The sequence below is a fragment of the Dendrobates tinctorius genome, unplaced genomic scaffold, assembly GCF_039654945.1.
Source record: "Dendrobates tinctorius isolate UK_male_01 unplaced genomic scaffold, ASM3965494v1 ptg000011l, whole genome shotgun sequence".
NCBI classification, from domain to species: Eukaryota; Metazoa; Chordata; class Amphibia; order Anura; family Dendrobatidae; genus Dendrobates; species Dendrobates tinctorius.
This window is the reverse complement of record NW_027361679.1, coordinates 92399582-92422977: the sequence shown is the minus strand read 5'-3', so window position 1 is coordinate 92422977 and position 23396 is coordinate 92399582. Positions and strand designations below refer to the sequence as shown.

At 46.1% G+C, this 23396-nt stretch overlaps 1 protein-coding gene across 1 annotated transcript in view; it reads right to left on the bottom strand.

The window, feature by feature from the left end:
* Positions 1-23396, bottom strand: part of LOC141100155 (beta-1,4-galactosyltransferase 1-like) — a 288644-nt gene that overhangs the window by 42676 nt on the left and 222572 nt on the right. The window contains exon 4 of the mRNA XM_073588434.1: positions 21812-21999. Coding sequence (XP_073444535.1) covers positions 21812-21999 — 188 coding nt within the window. The remainder of the gene's footprint in view (positions 1-21811; positions 22000-23396) is intronic.

Here is a 23396-nt window from a genome sequence, read left to right as displayed (position 1 = left end):
ATGAGCATCCCACTTATGCGTCTGCTCATACAAACTTTGACGCACATTAAGGATCAGGCGTCTGCAACCGAGGAGGAGGAGGAGGGAATCCTTGATGACAGTCAGCCATTGTCTGCTCAGGGAACTCTCCTGGACGAGGTGGAGGAAGAAGAGGAAGAGGAGGAGGAGGATGATGGGGATGATTATTTAGGGGAGGAGGATGCTTCTCAGGGGGCAAGAGAAAATGTACAGGGTTTTTGCGTGACTGGAGGGATGTGGATTTGCCAGAAAGTGCTCCCCACCCAGCACTCGCAGTGCATCATTGACACCTGGAACATTGGCCCACATGTGTGATTATGCCTTGCAGATCCTAAAAAGGGACCCCCACATTGTCAAAATGATGAACGATGACGACTACTGGTTGGCCAGGATCCTGGATCCACGCTATAAAGGCAATTTCCAAAACATCATGCCACAGGAGAACCTTGACCTAATATTGGCTAACAAACAAGCAACTCTAGTAGACCACTTGTTTGAGGCATTCCCAGCACACAGCGGCGGTGACGGTTCTCCCACGAGCCATAGGGGGCAACATGGAAGAGGTGTTCGTGGTGCACACAGCCGAAGTGGCGTTGGACACAGGGGTTTCATGACCATGTTGTGGACTGATTTTTCAAGTACCGCTCACATGACTGGTAATACTGCATCGATTGAAAGTGACAGGAGACAGCAGTTGTCAACAATGGTTACAAACTACTTCTCCTCCCATATCGATGTTCTCCCTCACAGGTCATTCCCCTTTGACTATTGGGCCTGTAAACTGGACACCTGGCCTGAATTGGCACAATATGCCTTACAGGAGGTCGCTTGCACTGCTGCTAGTGTGCTATCCGAAAGAGTCTTCAGTGCTGCTGAATCAATCCTGTCAGAAAAAAGGACCCGTCTGTCGACCCAAAATGTTGATGATCTAACCTTCATTAAAATGAACCATGCATGGGTTTCAAAGGATTTTGTCCCACCTTCCCCTGCTGATATGTAGGCTGCCAGAAACATGGCTCGATTTTGTCATCCTCTTCCTCGGATTTCTCCAATTCCTCCGCTTGCAGTTGCTGAATGTTCAACACCAACATATGCCATTTTTCAACCTCCCTAACTGGGCTGCCTCCCCCCCCAGGACCGGGGTCACCACCTGGTGCATGCACCCATGCAAGTGCCGTTGCCCTGGACAGGTGGGTGGGCCCACTCTTGGGCGACGGCACTGGCACAGGGTCCCTCATAGTACAATCAAGTGTTTCTGATGGTGGGGGTGCAGACACACCGGCGTACTATGAGGGGCCCTGTGTCAGTACCGCCTCCCACGAGTGAGGCCCCCCTGCTTGCTCAAGGCCCCAGCACTTGCAATACTTACCTCTCCCTGCTCCACCGCAGTGTAGTCTGAGCAGTTAAATCCTTCACTGGGACTGCCAATACAAATTTGATGAACTGATAGATGATGGTTAAGAGTCGACGTAGCTATGCCCTGTCCTGCTGGGCTCTATCTTCAGATGATCAATGGCTTCCATTTGTTATGGACGTCGACTCACAATGAGATGCAGTGGTGGTTTATCATCAGCTTTCACGGTTTTCCTACTCACAGACGTGTGACATTCCTGCCCACATTTTTAAATGTGTCCTCTCATGCCAATCCAATAGAATCGCCTACAGCCTGTGGCTTCTGTCTTTTGCACTCCAAAGTTACCTGACAGATCATGATAGGCAGTGAGGACAATGTCTACATCTTTCCCTGTGATCACAATTTGATGGACATGAGTAACGGTGATGGGATCCACGGTACTGCGATACAGCAAACCTTTCTTCACAAGAACTGTTTTCGCTGTCTCCACAGACAAAGTAATTGAGGGTCAGCATCGCCTCCGAAAATTCTCCCGGGAGTTTTTCCCATGATTATTAATTCCAAAATTTCTGCAATCACGCGACTTTCCGTCTGTACTTGTATCCATTTCGTTTCCTCTTGTGGAGAGTCTGGACTGTCTTACTGAGACTGAAATATATATGAAGACTGACAAATACCCCAACAGTGTATACTGGTGTACGCTTTGAATACATTACCCTTTTTCTACTTTTCAGATTCTTGTCTAATCCATACTGAGGCTGTGAGTGTCTTTGTCAGTCTCTGGAAATATACACAGAGATTTTTAATGTTTAAACTATGCTATATATACCTGGTATCCAGTGATACTGTACCCTTTCTCATCTTTCTACAATATTGTCGAATCCATACTGGGCCTGAGACCGTCTGAGTCTGCCTCCTGATATACAGACATAGATTTTTAATGTGTAAACTATGCTACATATATACCTGTTATCCTGTGATACTGTACCCTTTCTCAACTTTCTACAATCTTGTCGAATCCATACTGGGCCTGAGACCGTCTGAGTCTGCCTCCTGATTAGAGATGAGTGGTGTTTGAGTCGACCTGTTCGCCAAGTTCAAATTCTAGCTGTTTTGGGCGGTGTTCGAGCTGTTCGTAGAACTCGAACACTTTGCTTAAAATTCGGCTGTTCGAGGTTCCGTTAGAGAACGGTTCGTTCACCAAAAGAGTAACTTTATTTTCACATTAATAATGGTTTTCAATGTTAATAGACAGTTTCATGGCATAGTAGCGGTGTCTGGTAGCCAGCGGTGTAGTACACCTGTCAAGGAGCTACACCGTGTGTGTTTCTAATAATTTTTCACCGAATCTTGTCCAGAAAATCCTTTTGGGCCTTGTAGCACTGTCTGCTACTCAGCAGAGGAGCCCACCTGTGAACCTAGCTATGCCGCCTGTTTATGAAAGAACCAGTTTTTTGACTGCATTTAGCCCAGTTAATACTTTGGGCCTAGTAACTGTGTCTGCTACTCAGCAGAGGAGCCCACCCATGAACCAAGCTGTGCCGCCTGTTTATGTAAGAACCATTTTTTAACTCCATTTAGCCCAGTGAATACTTTGGGCCTAGTACCTGTGTCTACTGCTCAGCAGAGGAGCCCAGCCATGAACCTAGCTATGCCGCCTGTTTATGTAAGCACTGTCTGCTACTCAGCAGAGTTGCCCACCCGTGAACCAAGCTATGCCGCCTCTTTATGTAAGAACTGCGTGCTACTCAGCAGAGGAGTCCAGCTGTTAAACAAGCTACAGCACCTGTGGTTTGGACACTTAATTTTTTCACATTCTTTCTGGAATGCCGGTTAGGCCTAATTCTGGAATTCCGGTTGACCTGCACTTACTGGGAAATCCTCGTTCGCGGGGAAGAATTGGAATCCCAGATCCCCATCACTAACGAGGTTCAGCGGGTTATCCGCACCTGTAAGCGACACACGCTGGTGCTTTCAGTGTAGCGTGCATGCAGCTCTGGCCATGTAATGGCATGACAGATCTGTTTTTGCTCGATCTCGCATGCCAGAGCCTCGCGTGTCCCTCTAGTAAGCTGGACGCCGACCGCATGCCGGAGTCTCGTTCGTTAACAGGATTAAGCTGACAAATCGCTAGCACAACTAAAAATGGCCATGCACCACCACCCACAGAATCGACAAAGCTTGCAATCTGTCCATCTTTTCCGTGGCTGGCATGGTTGAGGTTGCCCGTGTGGAGTCCAATTAAGCCGCAGGCTCCACTCCTGGTGGTGCCCTTCTGGACATTCCTTTAAGGTTCAGCTTTGCAACCATACTGCCCCCGGAAACCAAACACTTTGCCTTCGAGGACGCTGTTCGGAGGGTCATGGGAATAATGCCGCCCGATCGGCAGTTGGCATTATTTATGGTGGGAAGTCCGATGGTATATGATCGTCTTCGATTTTAGAATTTTAGATTTTTTTGATTTTAGATTTTTAGTCCAGCCTTTCTTGATTTTATAAGGGCATGACATGCCTATATCTGTGTCTCCTCCTCCTCCTTTTACTCCTCCACCTCTCTTCTATATGTAGTTGCCCTTTTCCATATGTTATTTTTGTCTTCTGAGCATTTTGTCTGCTTTGGGACACCTTTTAAGGTGTTTTGTAATTGTTTTCTATGTGTTTGTATGTGTTTGTGTTTGCCTGCCATTGTTTTCAATGGGGTTCGACGGTGTTTGTCGAAAGTTCGACGAACATTCGATGAACTTGCCTCCTGTTCGACGAACCAAACCGAACTCAAACACTAGCAGGGTGGCTCAACACTACTCCAGATATATAGACGTACATTTTTAATGTTTAAACTATGCTATATATACCTGGTATCTGGTGATACTGCACCCTTTCTGCCAGGAAGTCCTCCTCCACCCAACACACTAAGTGTATCATTGACACCTGGAACATTGGCCCACATGTGTGATTACTTCTTGCGGATATTCTTTTTATCTTGTGGTGTGATCCATCCTGAGCATGTGAGAGTCTGTGGGTTACTCCTGCAATTTATATGTAGATTTAAAAATTACCCCAACACTGTATACAGCTCTACGCTTGTGATACATTACCCATTTACTGCTTTTTATACTCTGGTCTAATCCAAACTGACCAAGTGAGAGTCTGTTTCTGACTGTGGAAATAAATACTGAGATTGACAATGACCCCTACACTGTGTACAGCTGTATGCTTCAGATCCATTACCGTTTTACGGCTTTTTATATTGTGTTGTAATCCATACTGAGCCTGAGAGCGTCTGTGTCTGCCTCCTGAAATATATACAGAGATTTAGAATGTTTAAACTATACTATATATACCTGGTATCTGATGATACTGTACCCTTTTTCTACTTTTATATTCTTGTCTAATCCATACTGAGCCTGTGAGCGTCTCTGTGTGACTCATGAAATATATAGGGAGATTGACAATTATCCTTTAACTGTATAGAGCTGTACGCTTCTGATACAGTAACATATATCTGATGTTATTTTGGGTACATTTTCTCCAAAATTTGGAAGTATGGTGGAAGAGGCTGAGGACGTGGACGTGGGGGGGGGCAAGCTGGTACTGATGGTGGTGGTGCATCTGCTGGTAGTGGCAATAGCACAATAGCAGCTAAGGCAGGTGTTGAGCCTACGTCATGGTCTGGCTCCGTAACGCCTGGAAGGCTACCTTTTCTGGGAGTAGGTTAACCGCTTTTAAAGCCGGAGCATCAGGAACTGGTTTTGGCTTACATTGCCGAAACAGACTGCAGCAAATATGCCCTCCTCTTCTGAAGTTTCAAAAAATGTAAGCACTGAGTCGTCAAGTGCTGGCTCCTGGTCAGGAAGAACCCCTTTCCTTGTGTCCTTCACCCCCACCAAAAGTGAATGATGCAGCAGGTCACACTTCACATTAGTCCATGTAGCTCTTTCTCACATACCATGCCTGGGTTATCAAGTCAAATTGTGAATTCCCCAGTCCAAGATGAATCTGACATGGATTGTGGGTGGCCAGCCCGGGCAGTGGGGTTAATCGGTACCGGGCCGTTGTCTCAGAGGGTTGTGTCACGGTGGTGGTGACCCGGTCCATGGGCCTGGGCGTCCATGCAAAGGGGTGAATAATGTTTATAGGTGAATGATACGTGATCAGATTGACCAGCGCTGCAGTGTCGCTTCTCTGGGACAGATGTTGTAGTGCAGCTAAGATGTAGAAGCCCTGCACAAGTAGGGCCGTAGTGGCAGGGCAGATGAAAGAGTTGGTCGATGGTGTGCAGTGCAGGATGAAGCAGAGCCGTGCACCAGGCGCAGGAGAAAGATGACAGACACAGTCATGCAGTTCCTTTACCTGTACTTGGTAAGTGCCGTCCAGGACCTAGATTACAGATAGAGAAGGAGTTGGTCAGCCTGGAAGCAAATTAGGAATTCTCTCTCTGCAGATAGGTAGTGTGGCCTCCGTTCTAGCGCTTATCTGACGTACTCGCAGTACTGAGTTCACTGAAGTTCCCCCTGTTGACTCTCTTTTGAAACTTTCTCTTATGGCAGGCAGCCGTAGCCTTTTCCTTCTGGCTCACACAAGTCGCTGCTGGGGCCTCCTAGCCTTAGTTGGGAACAGAGCATTTACAGCTGCTACTTCCTCCGGTTTCTGCTGCAGGACCGTCAGTGTCCCTACAAACTCAGAGACCGGAATCCGAACCATGCACTCCAGCTAGGAGTGAGCCTTAACTCTGCTCATCTTCCAGCTCCCCTTCTCATGTCCACACACTTCCCCTTCCCTTCACAGACTGCCCTAACTTCCCTCCTCCCGACCACAGAGAGCAGCTCCTCAGCAGTCAGGTTCAGAGCTCTCCCTGCTGGCCTGGAGTGGGAACTGTGTTGTGTGCTGATTTAACTGCTAGAGAGATCCTTCGTTGCTCCCAAGCATGACATCATGCTCCCTAGGAGGAAGGTAATGCCATTGTGGCGACCGTACACCTGGGGCCGCCACAAGTGCACTGATGCCCAGCTACTGCTAGATGATTCTGCTGGTACATTGACCCAGACCACTACATTCCCCTCGCACTCTACACAGCCAGAATCTGACCCTGATGAAACTCAGTTTCCCCTTCCCACATACTATACCACCTTACACGGTGACAAAGAGGAAGGTGCAGGTGAAAGTGCTGGTTCCTTGAGCAGGTGGGGGGGCATACTCATGGGTGATGGCACTGGCACAGGGCCCCTCATAGTACGCAAAATTGTCTCTGCTGGTGGGAGGGGGGAGGGCCCACCCCCACCTGCCGTCAGACATACCGCCGTACTATGAGGGGCCCTATGCCAGTGCCGTTGCCAATGAGTGGGTCCCCCCTGCTTGCTCAGGATGACAGCACATGCAAAGTTGAAATACTTACCTCTCCCTGCTCCACCGTTGTGACGTCTTCCGCGTTTCCTGACGGTGACATTCTGGTCAGAGAGTGTGATGACATCACGTCTGTACGCCCTCTGCCTAAACAGTCCAAGTGCAGAGAGATGGAGGATGAGGACGACAAGGAGTCCAGACTAGTACAGGGATTCCCTAGTGAGGAGGCTTATTTAATTGCTTTAAAGGTTGGGAGCATTTTTTGGGGAGCACTATACTCTGGAGAATGATATATGGGGCCCACCATACACCGGAGCATTCCAAAGGTGGACATCAGACACTGGAGCAGCATTTACAGGGCCCATTACACACTAGAGCATTAGAAATGGGGCCCATTATATATGGAGCATTATTTGGGCCCATAAGACAGTGGAGCTTCATCCATGGGGACCAACATATACTGTAGCATTATGTGGAGCTCATCATATACTGTTTCAAACATTATATGGGACCAATGATTCTGTATGGAGAAATATATGGGCCTCATTACTCTGTACAGCGCACTATGCGGTGGCCATAATACTGTATGGAGTTATATACTGTCCATTTTTGGAGTTATTGGAGAATTTAAAATGGATATCAGTCATGTGATGTAAGAAGTGAAGTATTTTTCATTGTACTATACTGCTATTTCTCTGCCGTATCAGAGGATCATGAATTGTGGCATGTGTAAAAGGAGCCCAGTGACACTCTTTGGCCCTGGGCCCACGAAAATCTGAAGCCAGCCCTACCCCCCCACAACTTCAGCCAAATAACCCCCAGTTTTCAATGCCTAACTATTATTATAAAGTAAATTAAGGTTGACAAGCTTAAGTAATAAGAGTTGATGTTTTTGGCATTAAAATGGGCACTGTAGGTGTGTTCCCAGTCCTCCACTCACTGCCGACTTTTCTTCACCATTGACTTGCATTGGGTTTCGTGTTTCAGTCGGCCTTCGACATTTCTTGATAATCGGCCGATTTCGTTCGACCCGACTTTTGCGAAAGTCGGGTTTCATGAAACCCGACTCGACCCGAAAAAAGGCAAAGTCGCTCATCTCTAGTCTTCACACTAGCTGTCACCTTCACACTAGACACAGACTTCACACGCGGGACAGGACACACCTCATCAGACTGCAGACTCTAGCTTTACATAGTCACGGGCTATGGTCTCTGCGCTGGCCTCATTCTGTATGCAGACCTCTGCTTCTCTGCGAGTCTCAGTCTGTCCACAGGGATCAGGGCGCACCTTTGCTGTCTTCGCAGTACACAGTATCACGTACTCACGGTCTGCTGTCTCTGTGCGCGGTACCCCGGACTTTACTCTGTGACCGGGAGCTCTGTCTCTTTCCCAGTCTGTGTCAGTGTCCTCCCCCTTCAGCTGCCCAGGCTGCTCTGAGGAAAGCACGCGCTGTTTTGCTCTCTGCTCTGCTGGCTTCTTGTGCTCATCCCCTCCTCTGTCCCCCAGGGAACCTGCTGCCCTGTTCAATGGTTCCAGGCATGGAGCAGAGGAGGCAGCCCTCTCCTGGCTCTTCCTGCACTTCACCCCCTTACACATACATTAAGAGGGTCCATTCCCTTCCTGTGTTCTGATGCTGCTGCTGCCACCTGTAGGATATATTGACCGTATATACCTAGGCCCAGGTGTAATTGGCTTTGAAAATTTTTTTGGCCAGGGTTAATAGAGATTTTTTTTATTGCAAAGCAATCCAGAGCCCTTTTCTCCTCCATTTGCTTTTTGACAGTGCACAATACAGCCAGATCCTTTTCCTAGCAGAGTGAAAATCCAGCAATTTTAATGGGGTCCCAAAAATCCCTTTTGAGTGCGCAGAGAAATATTTAATTTTTATGTGATACAGTTGAGTAGATTTTTTTTTTGAATGTCTTACGCAGTTTCTTGACACTATTTTTCTTAAAGCCCCCCAAAAATACATACAGGCCACATATTTTACAGTGTGGTATAACTGGGACACACCTCATCCATCCGTCTGCTAAAAATTTTGGTCTTTTTAGCCCTAAATTTTTTGCTGTGTGTCACTGTTCTTATATACAGCACTATTTAGCCACACATTTGTAGTAGTGGTATCTCCGTGCCAGCTTATATCTGTACGTGCTCAAAGTTTGGCCAGTACAGACCAGTTTTCTTTTTTCTTGTCCTGAGTGTCACAGTACATACAGTATATACAGCACTAGTTAGCCAAAAAATAAAAAAAAATACAGGCCACACATTTGTCGTAGTGGTGTCGCCGTGCCAGTTAATATTTGTGCGTGCTCAAAGTTTGGCCAGTTTAGGCAGGTTTTCCTTTTTTGTCCTGGGTGTTACAGTACTTATATACAGCACTAGTTAGCCAAAAATAAAAAAATACAGGCCCCACATTTGTCGTAGTGGTATCGCCGTTCCAGCTGATATTTGTGCGTGCTCAAAGTTTGGCTAGTTTAGGCCGGTTTTCCTTTTTTATCCTGGGTGTCACAATACTTATATACAGCACTAGGTAGCCAAAAAATAAAAAATAAACAGGCCACACATTTTTCGTTGTGGTATCTCCCTAACAGTCCTCATTTATCAGTGCCAAAAATGTGGCCATTTTAGGCCTACACATTGTATTTTTTATTTTGCAGTCTGCTAACGTACTTATTAAATCTGATAAGGCAAAACACATTTTTACCTAAAGTCCAGATAGGTAAAAGTGTGGTTTTCCAGCACATGTATCACATACAAGTTGCCTCCCAAATCACCCTTTTGTAGTGAAAGTGTATAATATTCTAGTCCATTTACAATGGGCAAGGCGCGTAGCAAGCGCTACGTGCCTTGCCCATTGTAAATGGACTTCAGAGAAGTGGACGTGATGGTGATGGTGAAGGCCGAGGCCATGTGCAAGCTGAAATTGGCCCACCAAAAACACCCACATGTTCTCGCTGGACCTTAGTGTCCGAAGTCCTAGGGGACCGTGGTAAGACTGCACTATTGAAGCCCGAGCAGTGTGAAAAGGTTGTTGGTTGGATAGCATGATTAGGCACATGGCAGCAAAGCACGCGACTTTGTGGGCCCAACCCCATGCTGCAGGAACAGTGTCTGTGGGTCACACCACAGCTTCTTCCAGTGTTGTGCATGCAAGCCAATCCCCTGTTCACGGTGCATGCAAAGATGCCTCCTGCCCTGCACCTGGCATTGCCCACAGTCAAATAGCACCATCAAACTTCTCCACGTCCTTGTCCCAGCACAGCCTTCAGTTGTCCATACCACAGTAATTGGAACATAAGCAGAAATACGCAGCCAACGCCCCACAGGCCTCACTACTCAATTCTCATATTTTTCGTCTGCTTGCAGTCGAAATGTTGCCTTTTAGGCTCGTGGAGATGGAAGCTTTCCGCAACCTGATGGCAGCGGCCATCCTAAGGTACTCGTTCCCCAGCCACCATTATTTCTACCGCTGTGCCGTCCCGGCATTACACAAGCACGTGTCCCACAATATTACCCCTGCCCTCAACAATGCAGTTACTGGGAAAGTAGATCTAACCATGGAAACAAGGACAAGTGCTTGTGGCCAGGGACGGTACATCTCGCTGATGGCACACTGGGTTAACATAGTGGAAGCCGGGACCCAGTCACACCTTGGGATGGAACACGTCCTCCCGATGCCAAGGATTGCGGGCCCTACATGAATCAGGGTTGCCCCCACTGTGTACAGCTCCTGTAACTCCTCCTCCTCTTCAGTCTCCATGTCCAAAATGAGCACATCAGTCACAAGCTGGAAGCACTGCAGCACTGCCAAAGCCAAGCGGCAATAAGCTGTGCTGAAGCTAATTTGCTTAGGTGACAAACCGCACAATGCTGAAAAGTTGTTGACAGCTCTGAAAGAGCAGGCAGATGTGTGGCTGACACTGCTGAATCTCCAGCCAGGCATGATTGTGTGTGACAATGGCAGGAACCTGGTGGCGGCTCTGAGGTGAGGCAAACTGAAACACGTACCATGCCTGGCCCATGTGCTAAACCTCGTTGTTCAACATTTTCTAAAAATGTATCCAGAGTTGCAAGATCTGCTGGTGATGGTATGCCGCCTGTGTGCACATTTTAGAAAGTCAGCTACAGCTTCAGCCGCCCTTACTGTGCTTCAGCCAGCAACGATTGCGTATTCCGGCTCACCGACTGATGTGTGATGTCCCCACGCATTGGAACTCTATACTGCATATGTTAGAAAGGATTTGTGAGCAGAAGCGGGCAGTTGTTGAATACCAGCATCAACAAGGCCGTTGTTTTTCAGGTTTGACTCCACACATAAGACCTCAGGAGTAGACATGGATATCAGACATATGTAACATCCTCCAAAACTTTGAGGAGTCCACCAAGATGGTGAGCGGCGATGACGCCATAATTAGCATCACCATCCCGCTCATCTGCATTCTGAAAAGCTCTCTGCTCACAATGAAATAGGATGCATTGAGGGCGGATCACGAGGACATGGATCAAGGAACCATGCAGGGTGATTACACACAGCCCAGCCTCATGTTATCCCAAGGTGGATTGGTTGACTATGAGGAAGAGGAGGAGGAAGAACAGGAGCTACATTCATGCGTTATAGATGAGACCACAACCACAACTGTCATACCATCTGCTTAGCGTGGATGGCCTGAGGACAGGGAAGAAGAGGAAGAGGAGGAGGAGGAGGAGCTTGACACCTTGGTCAGTCGTCCTCTTAGTGAGGACACGGAAGGCTTGCCTGTTACCAGTCTGGCACACATGGCTGACTTTATGTTGCGCTACATTTCCCGTTACCCTCGTATTGTCAAAATATTGGGCACCAGTCATTACTGGCTAGTGACACTTTTAGACCCACGCTACAAGGATAACTTTTAATCTCTTGTTCTAGAGGCAGACAGATGTACCAAAATGGTGCAGTACCATAGGGCCATTGTTGCAGAATTATTTAAAAAATTCCCATCTCAAAATGCTGGCGGCAGAGATAACAGTTCGTTGGCCAACCAAGGAGGACAGGCGCGAGAGACACAAGTCCACTCCAGCAGAGGCAAGGGAACACTGGCAAAGTTATGGGACCGTTTTCCAAGACTCTCCCATCGCCCTGGCACTGAGGCGTGGGGTAATCTCACAAGGAATGCAATGTTTTCTAAGATGCCGAGGGAGTACTTTGCTCACAGTACCAATGTCCTCCGTGATTCCTCTGTGCCTTTTATTTATTGGGTATCCAAGCTGGACACATGGCATGGGCTGGCTCTCTATGCCTTGGAGCTCCTGGCCTGCCCTGCCGCTAGTGTTTTGTCAGAACGGGTTTTTAGTGCTGGTGGCATTATCACAGAAAAGCGCATTCGCCTTTCAACGGAAAATGCAGACAGGCTGACTCTTATAAAAATGAACAAGGGATGGATTGGGCCTGACTTCTCGACACCACCAAATGATGACAGTGAAGCATAAACTCCAATGTAGTGTTTTTTTGGGAGGTGTATTCCCATGCACCTCTTCACAACCAGACATGGGTATACGCGTCCTGATTTTGGCTATTTGGTGTCCTCCTCCTCATCCTCACCATCCACCACTACTTGAACACCAGGGTGAACGTCATTCTCTGGCCACTCTATGTTTTGGCAAGGGTGTTATGATGCCCATCACCAAAATACAAAAAATATGTACACCCTCAAGGGGAAATGTTTGCCAGGCTATACACTAAGTGTATGGACATTCCAAGTCTATGAGACCTGCTCCTAGAAATTGGGCCTACTTTTTTATCAGACCTTCCTCCAAGTCTCATCATCCACCACTACTAGATCAAAAGGTTTTACGTGTTCCGTGCAGCTACAACCAGTGTTGAATTATTAACAAGGGTGGTTATGCTGTGCGTAAAATACTTGTTCTGAAAAAGGTTGAGGTGCACCCTACAGGGGAAATGTTTGACAGCTGATACACTAAGTGTATGGGCAATCCAAGTCTATGAGTCCCTCTCCTAGAAATTGGGCCGATTTTTGAATCAGGCGTTCCTCCACACCTCATCATCCACCCCCACTAGAGCAACAGTGTTAACGTGTTCCATGATGCTATAGCCAGTGTTGAATTCCGAAAAAGGGTGGGTGGTTATGCTGTGCGTAAAATACTTGTTCTGAAATTTTCGACAGCCCTACTTTTTAATCAGGTCTTCCTCCAAGTCTCATCATCCACCGCCACTAGATCAACAGGGTTAACGTGTTCCATGCTGCTACAGCCAGTAAGTCGGATTCTGAACAAGGATGTGTGGTTTTGCTGATCGTAAAATACTTATTATGGAAAAGGTTGAGGTGTACCCCACAGGGGAAATGTTTGCCAGCCCATACACTTAATGTATGGGCATTACAAGTCAAGGAGACCCGCTCCTTTTTAATGGGGCATTTTTGGTTAAGATGCCCTCCTCCATGTTCCTTCCAAAGGGGATTGGGGTTATTGCCCCACTTACACATACCAAACCTCGCAAAATCAACAGACAGCCCTGAGGCGAGCTTTCAGGGCTGCTGAGCGCAGATGGAAAAGATCCCACTCCAACGAGCACTTCATCGCATTCAAACAGTCCCTCACTACTTTCAAGACCACACTCGCCACAGCTAAACAAACCTACTTCTCATCTCTCATATCCTCCCTGTCTCACAACCCTAAACAGTTATTCAACACCTTCAATTCTCTCCTCCGCCCCCCAGCACCTCCTCCCTCCCCACTCATCTCAGCTGAAGACTTTGCCTCATTTTTCAAGAAGAAGATTGATAACATCAGAGAAAGTTTTGGTCAACAACCCCCAGAACCCTTCCTCCCGACTTCCCAGCCCTCCACCTTCAAAACCAACTTCTCCACCATTACAGAAGATCGACTCTCCACTCTACTCTCAAGATCACATCTCACCACCTGTGCACTCGACCCGATCCCATCCCACTTCATACCAAACCTCACCACAGTCTTCATCCCAACCCTAACCCATCTCTTCAACCTATCACTAACAACTGGTGTTTTCCCCTCAAGCTTTAAACATGCCTCCATCACACCTATCCTCAAAAAGCCCTCTCTTGACCCATCCTCTGTATCTAGCTATCGCCCTATATCACTTCTCCCCTACGCCTCCAAGCTACTGGAACAACATGTCTACCTTGAACTGTCCTCTCATCTCTCTTCTTGCTCCCTCTTCGACCGCTTACAATCTGTCTTCCGGTCACACCACTCCACTGAAACTGCCCTTACTAAGGTCACCAATGACCTCTTAACCGCCAAGAGCAAGCGACACTACTCTGTCCTCCTCCTCCTGGACCTGTCGGCTGCCTTTGACACAGTGGACCATTCCCTATTATTACAGACCCTCTCATCCCTCGGCATCACAGACTTGGCCCTATCCTGGATCTCATCATACCTAACAGACCGGACATTCAGCATCTCCCACTCACACACCACCTCCTCACCTCGCCCCCTATCTGTCGGAGTCCCACAAGGTTCAGTCCTTGGGCCCCTGCTGTTCTCTATTTACACCTTTGGCCTGGGACAGCTCATAGAATCTCATGGCTTTCAGTATCATCTCTACGCTGATGACACACACAGATCTACATCTCTGGACCAGATATCACCTCCCTACTAACCAGAATCCCTCAATGTCTGTCCACTATTTCATCCTTCTTCTCCGCTAGATTTCTGAAACTCAACATGGACAAAACAGAATTCATCATCTTTCCCCCATCTCACGTGACCCCCCCTACGAACCTATCAATTACAGTAAATGACTGCCCACTCTCCCCAGTCCCACAAGCTCGCTGCCTCGGAGTAATCCTTGATGCTAATCTCTCCATCAAACCACATATCCAGCCCTTTCCACTTCCTGCCGACTTCAACTCAAAAATATTTCACGAATCCGTTCATTCCTCACCCAAGAATCTGCAAAAACCCTAGTCCATGCCCTCATCATCTCTTGCCTTGACTACTGCAACCTCCTGCTCTGTGGCCTCCCCTCAAACACTCTCGCACCCCTCCAATCTATTCTAAACTCTGCTGCCCGACTAATCCACCTGTCCCCCCGCTATTCCCCAGCATCTCCCCTCTGTCAATCCCTTCACTGGCTCCCAATTGCCCAGAGACTCCATTACAAAACTCTAACCATGACATACAAAGCCATCCACAACCTGTCTCCTCCATACATCTGTGACCTCGTCTCCCGGTACTTTCCTGCACGCAACCTCCGATCCTCACAAGATCTCCTTCTCTACTCCCCTCTTATCTCTTCTTCCCACAATCGCATACAAGATTTCTCTCGCGCATCACCCCTACTCTGGAACTCTCTACCACAACATATCAGACTCTCATCTACCATTGAAACCTTCAAAAAGAGCCTGAAGACCCACCTCTTCCGACAAGCCTACAACCTGCAGTAACCACCGATCGACCAAACCGCTGCACGACCAGCTCTACCCTCGCCTACTGTATTATCACCCATCCCTTGTAGATTGTGAGCCCTCGCGGGCAGGGTCCTCTCTCCTCCTGTACCAGTTATGATTTGTATTGTTTAAGATTATTGTACTTGTTTTTATTATGTATACCCCTCCTTACATGTAAAGCGCCATGGAATAAATGGCGCTATAACAATAAATAATAATAATAATAATAACTCCATAACTTCCCTCACCAAAATCATTGAAGGAGAGCTTGCTCATTTTCTCTCCAAATCACACCTCACTACTTGTGCGCTTGACCCCATCCCATCAAACCTCCAACCTCACTACTACACTTATCCCATCTGTAACTCATCTCTTCAACATATCACTATCTTCTGGTACCTTCCCTTCTGCTTTCAAAGATTCCACAACCACACCAATCCTCAAAAAGCTATCCCTTGACCCGAGTGCTATGTCCAGCTATTACCCCATATCTTTGCTCCCATTTACTTCCAAACACCTTGAGCAGCACATCCACGCTGAACTTTCCTCTCACATTGCATCTAACTTGCTCTTCAATAACCCACAATCTGGCTTCCATCTCCACCATTCCACTGAGACAGCCCTGATCAAACGTACTAATGACTTACTTACAGCCAAAGCTAACAGACAATTCTCGATCCTCCTCCTTCTAAACCTGTCCTCTGCCTTCGACACAGTTGAACACTGCCTCCTACTCCAGATTCTCTCTTCCTTTGGTGTCAAAGACCTTGCCCTATCCTGGATCTTCTCATACCTTACCAACTGCACATTTAGCTTTTCCTTGGCCTGGGACAACTCATAAAGTCCTGTGGCTTCCAGTACCATCTACTCTATATGCTGATGACACTCAGATCAACCTCTCTGGCCCAGATGTCACCTCTCTGCTCTCCAGAGTCCCAGAGTGTCTATCAGCCTAAAGCTCAATGTGGACAAATCTGAGCTTATTATCTTTCCTCCATCTCGAATACCTTCCCTACCTGATCTATATATCACAATAAATGAAATCACACTCTGTCCCAGAAATCTGCTGCATCAGAGTAAACCTTGACTCTGCCCTGTCCTTCAAACCCCACATCCAAGCTCTCGCCACCTCCTGTCGCCTCCACATCAAAAATGTTTCCAGAATCCATCCTTTCCTCGACCCTCACTCTACCAAAATGCTGGTGCATGCCCTAATCATCTCCCGCCTTGACTACTGCAACATTCTCCTCTGTGGCCTACCTTCTAACACTCTCGCACCATTCCAGTCCATACTTAGCTCTGCTGCCCAATTAATTAATCTCTCTCCTCACTACACTCCTGCTTCCCCTCTTTGCAAATCCCTTCACTGGCCCCAAATTTCTCAGCGTATCCAGTTTAAACTACTAACACTGACCTACAAAGCCATCCATAACCTTTTTCCTCCACATATTTCTGAACTAATCTCTCAATATCTTCCCTCACGTAATCTCCGATCCTCCCAAGACCTCCTTCTCTCCTCCACGCTTATTCGCTCCTCACTCAATTGCCTCCAAGATTTCTCCTGAATATCACACAATCCTCTGAAATTCTGTGCCCCAACACGTCCGGTTATCCACCACATTTGGATCCTTCAGACGGAACCTGAAAACCCATCTCTTAAAAAAAACTTACAACCTGTAATGACCACGCGGCCACCTCAACACCGTCGGAGCTAATGCAACCCCCAACCTACTGTCAAATTCCCCATAATCCTGTAGAATGTAAGACCGCAAGGGCAAGGTCCTCTTCCCTCTGTACCAATCTGTCTTTGTTAGTTTGCTAAGTGATATTTGTATTTTTTAACCCCGTCTCATGTACAGCACCATGGAATTAATGGTGCTATATAAATAAATAAATAAATAAATAAATAAATAATAATAATCCTGGACCAGTGCATATGGCACTTTGAAGTTTTCACCAAGCAATTTTCTTCAGATTGGGCCAAGGTGGAATTTCTAATGTCCTACCTATTAGGAGATACCCTCATGGCTCATTTCCTTTGGGAGAAAGGGGCTCCTATCACCTTTGACCTGCAGGCCTTCCTGGTGGCCTTCCAAATGATCTTTGATGAGCCGAACCTAGAATCTCCTGAAAAAAACTTCCCTTCCCATCTTCCAACTCAAAAATAATTCCCGGATTCATACATTCCTTGTCCAAGAAACTGCAAAAATGCTCGTGCATCATCTCCTGCCTCGAGCTATTGCAAGCTCCTAATCTCTAGCCTCCCCTCTAGTACTCTTGCACTACTCCAATCTATCCTATACTTTGTTGTCCGACTAATCCACCTGTCTCCCCATTATTCCCCAGCCTCTCCTCTCTGCCAAGCCCTTCACTGGCTTCCTATTGTCCAGAGGTCCAGTTCAAAACCCTAGCTGTGACCTACAAAGCCATCCCCAACCTTTCTCCTCTATACATCTGTGACATGGTCTTCAGGTATTTACCTACATGCAACCTTCGATTCTCTCAAGAGCTCCTTCTCTACTCCCCTCTTATCTCTTCTTCCCACAACCACATACAAGACTTCTCCCGTGCTTCCCCCATACTCTGGAACTCTCTACCCCAACACATTAAACATTCACCTACCACGGAAACCTTTAAAAGGAACCTGAAGACCCACCTTTTCTGGAAAGCCTACAACCTGCAGTGATCCTCAGTTTACTGAACTGCCGCACAACCAGCTCTACCCCCTCCTAGTGTATTCTCACCCATCCCCTGTAGTCTGTGAGCCCTCGCGAGCAGGGTCCTGTCTCCTTTTGGACTTGTGTGTGCCTTGTATTGCTCACATTTATTGTACTTGTCTTTGTAGGCCCCTTTTTCACATGTAAATCGCCATGGAATAAATTGCGCTATATAAAAGAATAATAGTAATAATAATCATAAGTGAATGCACTTTATGTAAACAATATGCCATATACAATACATGGATTTGCTTGTGTTTTATTTTACAATGGCTATATTTTATTTCTGACTCCACATTATCTCTTAACATGTGGAATCCTAACATTGTATAATGCATTTTTAGGATTTGCCTGTTTTTACACTCTTGGCGCTCATTACATGACCTCTCCATATGCAATTTCCATAGAGATAATCATTCTACTTTCTCTTCTGCTTCTCTCAATGGTTTCAATAGAAAGAAGAGAAACTGTACAGCATGTGTAAAAATGTAAACTGCATTTAGCACAAACAAGTGGTGATTGCGGAGAGTGTGAAAACAGCTGAATTTTAAAACTATTCTATCACATCAGAATTTTTTTTCATGTGCAAAAAGAAAAGAGCTGACACCATTCATAACCCTCACAACATGGTGCTTCACTGCATGGATTTTCATGGATTTCATGGATTTTCATAGAGAGAAGAAGGCGGCACTCTCTGACCCATAAAATTTATATTTATTTAACAAAACACAAAACATGGATGCAGGAGGGTGCAAGTACACAAGACGGACCGTCTGTCTCAGGCTGGTTTCACACTTGCGTTTTTTTGCGCTGGATTTTAGCGCTAAAAAACGCATGCGTTTTTTTCCCTACATTTTGCATGGGATGCGCTTATGTGCGCATACACATGCGTTTGTATGCGTTTTTCCGCGCATGCGTTTTTTTGTGGTGTGCGCTCGGATGCACAAAATGCATCCTGTTGCATTTTTTGGGTGTCCGACACGCCTCAAAAAAATGCATGCGCGCGCAATGCGTTTTTTTACAGCAAGACACCCTTTATAAGTCTATGGGTGCACATATGTGCGCATTGCCATGCTCATGTATGCGTTTTTTTGCGCATGCGTTTTTTTGTTGGCCATTAGTTAGACAATGGAATTTAGGGGTTTGGGTTATAGTTAGGGTTAGTTAAGGGGGTTTAGGGTTAGGGTTTGGGTTAGGGTTAGTATGGTTTGGTTAAGGGTTAGGGTTTAGGGTTAGTTAGGGGTTAGGGTTAGTGTTTGGGTAGGGTTTGGTTAAGGGTTAGGATTAAGGTTAGGGTTAGTATGGTTTGGTTAAGGGTTAGGGTTAGGGTCAGGGTTAGGGTTAGGGTCAGGGTTAGGGTTAGGGTACGGTTTGGTTAAGGGTTAGGGTTAGGGTCAGGGTTAGGGTCAGGGTTAGGGTTAGTAAAGTCATGGTTTGGGTTAGTGTGAGGGGCCAACTAATGTTGGAAAAAACGCAAACTCGGTAAAAACGCACTAAAAACGCATACAAATGCATAAAAACGCTGCGCTTTTTTCATGCATGCTCATAAAAATGCTTGAAAAAAACGCAGCATTTGTATGCGTTAGTATGCGTTTTTTCCATGCGTTTTTTTGCGGGAATGTTTTAAGGATTGGTAATTGAAGTATTTTTTGGGACAGAGAGTGCAGTTTTTTTAATTTTTTTGTAAAAAAAAAAGTTTCTCAATTTTTTTTCTTAAAAAAGTGGAGTGCAAACGTATCTCTATCAAGTGCTTTTCTCATACTTATATAGCAAGCTTGGTACTGTTCCCGTATCTAATTAGTAAGCTCGGTTCTGTTCTCTTATCTATGTATTATGCTTGGTTATGTTACCGTATTTATGTACAGTAGTAATCCTAGTTCTGGTCACATATTAGGCAGAAAGTTCAGTTCTGTTCCGGTACTTACATATGTAGTAAGCCTGTTTCTGTTCCCGTGTTTGTGTAGTAAGCTTGATTCTTTACTCATGTCTATGCAGTACGTTTGGTTTTGTGCCCATATCTTTGCAGCAAGCTCGGCTTTGTTCCCATATCTATGTAGTGGGCTTGGCTCTGTTTCTGTACCAATATAGTTGGCTTGGTTCTTTTCCTGTATCTATGTAGTGTGCCCAGTACAGTTTCTGCACCAATGTAGTGAGCTTGGTTCCGTTCCCTTACCTATGTAGTGAACTTGGTTCTGTTCTTATATCTATGCTGTAAACGCCATTTTAATTCCATGTGTGTCAATGCACCAGTCGCTGTTAATTTCAAAGCCTACTCTCTCTGTTGCTTTATTGCAGAGGCCAGCAATAAATGGGCTAAAGATAAGCTGCCTCAATTTATGAGATCGTGCTTTCTAACTGCTTTCCCCTCCCTCCTGGCTAAAATGTGCCAGCCAACCCCTCCACAGAGCTGATAGAAAAGAATACTGGGTGTGAGGAACTGCCCATGGACTAAAGTTTATTGGACCAATGCCTGTAGAGTGGAGTCCATGGCTCTAAAGGATGCAGAGTTTTCCAGCATGGCGCACAGGTTGAGTCAATATTGTTGTGTTTTATTAGATATTTGCTTGCTTTGTTTTATTAGTGATTGGCTTGCTCGTCAGTTCATACTCAGGAAAAATGTTTCCATTCAGTGACAGCAAGAAGAGGAAGGCATGCAGGCTGGATCTTATGTATATCTAAGGCCAGATAGGAGATTGCCAAAGGTAAATGTAAAGCAATCATTCTATTTATCTCATCTGTACCTCAGGGTCTCAAGCTTCCAGCTTGTGCTTCCAGCAACTAGGCCAATTCTGTGGATAGGATAGTAGACCCAGAGGAGCCGTCACTACAGGTGGTCTCACATGCAAGCCCAGGTGATGGGATGCTGTAATATTCTACTTTATTTGAACTAAAAGCAAATGTTTTAGGGGGTGGGTGTGCACACTTCTGCCCATTCAGGGGGCTGAGCCCATGGATGGAGAAAGGAGCCACATGTTTTGTCAGGGAGGGGACAGTGACTTTGAATGGAGAGACTTGAGGATGGTGTCCTAGAGGGCATGGATGGATAGCCTATGGAGTTTGGAGATCGGTTGTTGGCTGGAAGGGTATCCATGAGCTACGGTCGTGATATCCATCGTCTGGTCATCTGGAGGAACACAGGCTGTGACTGCACACTCTAACGACTGGATATACCAAAGTCTGTGGGCTAACCAAAAACCTGGTACGGGGTAGTGGAACTACCGATCTCAGGTTGAGAACTTGTGGACTGAGGACATTGTATTTTGGCCATCTACCTGGATTTGTTGTACAATTATGGATGTAAGGAATAAGAGATAGTTGCATTGTTAACCTGTCTAGGTGATTATTACAACCCACAACCTCAGATCTTCACACTGGGTAAAGAGTAGAATGCACAAAGACACAGGAGTGATGGAAGAGGGCTGTTAACACACACAGAGCCCTTGACAGAGCAGAGTGGAGGAAAAGATCAATGCTGGGAGATGTATGTGAAATAAGAAACAGTAACACAGGTTGGAGCGGGTGGGCCGGGAGTTTACTGCAGACACACAATTTTTAATAATTTTAAAATGTGAATAAACTGTATCAGTTTAGTATCACCATAATTGTACAGGCCAGGCGAATCATGATTGCGAGATCATTTTTTCAACATACTTAACGCTGTGACAACAAAACAGAAAAAACAATGGTAATTTTTTATTTTCCCCACTTTACCTCACTTGGATTTTTTTTTCCTATTTGTGAGTTGAGTACATTGTATGGTTATGTGAAACATGTTATTCAAGACTACAATTATTCCACGAAAAAACAAATAAAATGAAAAAGCAAAAAAGAACATTGTCCCTTATGGAAGTGGTTGAAAACAAAAATAAAACAGTAAAGTGAGCAAAGATTCGATATCTCCATAAATTGGTCTTGGATAACAAGCAAAGAGCAAATGCAAATGTAAGTTAGCAAGTTTACCTAAAATTGAACTTGTCCAAAGAATTAGCCATATGTCTTGGATTTTTTGAGCATCTGTATAGATTCCTGTCGTTCATAGGAATAATATCAACATCACTGAAGATGAAGCAATTATAATCATAATCTTTTATGGCCTCTGCATACCCAACGTTCATCAGCTTGGCTCTGTTGAAAGTTGCATTTTTAATCTGTTTAAACCAAAAATACATTTATCATATTTGTGCCATTATGTAACATGTAACATTCCTAGTTTAATTAAGATAATACACAATCTATATATAAAAATGAATGTATGTGTGTATCGGCCACGCCCACTCTACATAGCCCAACACAATCACTAAGCATCTTTTTTTATTTCACCAGAGCTGTTTAAAAGAAGCTGAGCTGTGATTGGTTGTCATGAGCAACAGTTTTCCCACTCCACAACACCTCAGCAGACACTGACCAGGTGGGAGAAATCTAGCATCCCCGGGAACATAATCTCCCAGCCATTGTCTGCCCCCCAGAAAGGAGCAGAGAGCACAGGACAGAAATGAATCATCCCCTCCCTGCCCATATATCCATCACACATCCTCCATCCCATAGTCCCGTGCCCATATACCTATCACACATCCTCCATCCCATAGTCCCGTGCCCATATACCCATCACACATCCTCCATCCCATAGTTCTGTGCCCATATACCCATCACACATCCTCCATCCCATAGTCCCATTGGCACATCTTCCCTCTTCAAGGTGTCTCCAACATGGAAGTTAGGACAAATCCCTCAGCACTCTGATTCTGACCCCAGACTTCTATTAAAGGGATCATTGGTATGGAAGTCAAGGCAAATCCACTCTGTGCTCTGGTTATGACCCCAGGTCCCTCTTAAATGGATCCCCGGTATGGATGTCAGGGCAAATCCACTCAGCGCTCTGGCTCTGACCTCAGGCCTCTCTTAAAGGGATCCCTGGAATGGAAGCTAGGACCGTTCCACTCAGCACTCTGGTTCTGACCCTAGGCTCTCTTAAAGGGATCATTGGTATGGAAGTGAGGGCAATTCCACTCAGCGCTCTGGTTCTGGTCCCAGGCCCCTCTTAAAAGGATCCCCGGTATGGAAGTGAGGGCAAATCCCTCAGTGCTTTGATTCTGACCACAGTCTTCTATTAAAAAGGACCATTGGTATGGAAGTCAGGGCAAATCCACTCAGCACTCTGGTGCTGATCCCAGGCCTCTCTTAAAGCGATCCCCGGTATGGAAGTTAAGACCGTTCCATTCAGTGCTCTGGTTCTGACTCCAGGACTCTCTTAAAGTGATTCCCGGTATGAAACCTAGGACCTTTCCACTCAGTGCTCTGTTTCTGACCCCAGGCTGATGGGATGATGGGGGATATTAGTGGTAGTAGTCTGGTGGCTCTGACGTGATGATGTGGGATATCAGGGTTAGTAGCCCGGTGGCTCTTACGGGAAGATGTGGGATATTAGTGGTAGTAGTCCAGTGGCTCAGGCTGATGGGATGATGTGGGATATTAGGGGTAGTTGTCTGGTGGCTCTGACAGGATGATGTGGGATATTAGGGGTAGTGGTCCGGTAGCTCTGGCTGAT